General features: G+C 40.1%; 1 protein-coding gene across 1 annotated transcript; it reads left to right on the top strand.

The window, feature by feature from the left end:
- Positions 1–358: 358 nt before the first annotated feature.
- LOC120021870 (interferon-induced protein 44-like) lies at positions 359–1,481 on the top strand. The gene is made up of 4 exons (XM_038965718.1): positions 359–442; positions 610–781; positions 942–1,042; positions 1,299–1,481. Exons 1-4 carry the CDS (start codon positions 359–361, stop codon positions 1,479–1,481), a joined length of 540 nt encoding a protein of 179 aa, XP_038821646.1.
- The last annotated feature ends 288 nt before the right edge of the window (positions 1,482–1,769 follow it).

Below are 1,769 nucleotides of genomic sequence, written 5' to 3'. Positions count from 1 at the left end.
AATAAACCCGTGATCCTAACTGACCTAAAACAGGGAATTTTTACTTGGATTAAATGTCAGGAATTGTGGAAAAACTGAGTTTAAATGTATTGGGCTAAGGTGTATGTAAACTTCCGACTTCAACTGCAGCTTTCACCTGGATTCACCTGGTCAGTCTGTCATGGAATGTTTTGTAGTCTGTGTATATATTTGTTGACTCTGAGCCTCAGTTTGGGATGCTTTTCATGTTTCTGAGTGTGAGGGTATCTATCCTTTCCATAGAAATGTTATTAAATAAAATGTTTATTTTCAGTATGACACACACTACATTCAGGGCCGTTCAGGAGAAAAATGTCTTCCCTTTGCATTCAATGATGTCATGGGTCTGGAAACACAACAAAATGGGTTGCACCCTGGTGACATCATCAATGCTCTGAAGGGCCATCTACCAGAGGGCTATGAGGTAAAGCAGACGTCACACACACACACACACACACACACACACACACACACACACACACACACACACACACACACACACACACACACACACACACACACACACACACACACACACACACACACACACACACACACACACACTAACAAATCTTTTATTTTCTTGGCCAGTTCAATCCTTTCCACCCATTATCGGACCAAAAAAAGGAATTCATTCAGAATCCCAGCTTAAGTGACAAAGCTCACTGCCTGGTGAGTATTGTGTCAGCAGACAAACTCTCTATCATGTCAAAGGAGGTCATAGACAAGATGAAGAACATCAGGGCAGAAGCCAGCAGACTGAGTAAGTACCCTCTTTAAACTTTGTTTCTCAATGGTAACTACAACTGTGAATGGCTATCAGTTATCACCTTTCAGCTGCAGCTCTTGACTTTTCACTATTACATGATACAGTGTTACTTATGCTAGTTCTTCAATTCATTAAATATTCATTTCTATGGCAGAAATCCCTCAAGTTGTTGTCATGACCATGCCAGACAAGGCTTGTGAGCTGGTGAACAAGGATGTGAAGAGAATCTACTACAGCAAGGAGATCAAAAAGAAGGTAAATCACATAACCTCAGACCTGATCAAATTTTACATTGCCTGGACAAGTGTTTAACATGTCAACTAACCATATAATATGATGAGGCAATCTGATGCCCAACTGCACAGTTGACGATGTGGCAAGCAACCATTGGTTGACACAATGTAATGTCTGTGATGTAGTCAGCCATTAAATCTTGGTTGTGCTGACATGATTCAATGATCATCACTCAAGAAAAACTGATCCAGCCGTTTCTGTCTCCAACGTTTTTCAGATGCAGATCTGCAGTAATGAGCTAGGCGTTCCCATGAACTGCATCCTGCCGGTGAAGAACTACCACGAGGAGGGGATGCTGGATAACGACATGGATATCCTGATACTGAACGCCATGACTCTGATTATGAACTTCGCCAACGACTACCTCTGGAAACTCCAACAACATGCAAATAAAAAATAGAATGAGTATTAAGAGATGAGTTAGTGAGCCCTGCAGTTTAAGATTGGAATAAAGTTCTTAATTTCTATATTTTTGACATTGTGGTGGTATCATTTTACTTCCATGTAGAGGCCTAAATATATTATATGCGGCTCTGTGAGAAATGTATTTTGAGTGAGTATGCATTTCATGTGACAAGAAAATCTTTAAAATAAACGGAGCATTTCTGTGCATATATGCTACTTTTTAACATCAACACCCAACAGTGTACAATTGTGTTAGATAAACTAGCATCCTTCACCGAATTCT

Source organism: Salvelinus namaycush, chromosome 2 (assembly GCF_016432855.1).
Source record: "Salvelinus namaycush isolate Seneca chromosome 2, SaNama_1.0, whole genome shotgun sequence".
Taxonomy (NCBI): domain Eukaryota; kingdom Metazoa; phylum Chordata; class Actinopteri; order Salmoniformes; family Salmonidae; genus Salvelinus; species Salvelinus namaycush.
The sequence above is the reverse complement of the archived record's forward strand: the minus strand, read 5'-3'. Positions and strand labels throughout refer to the sequence as shown.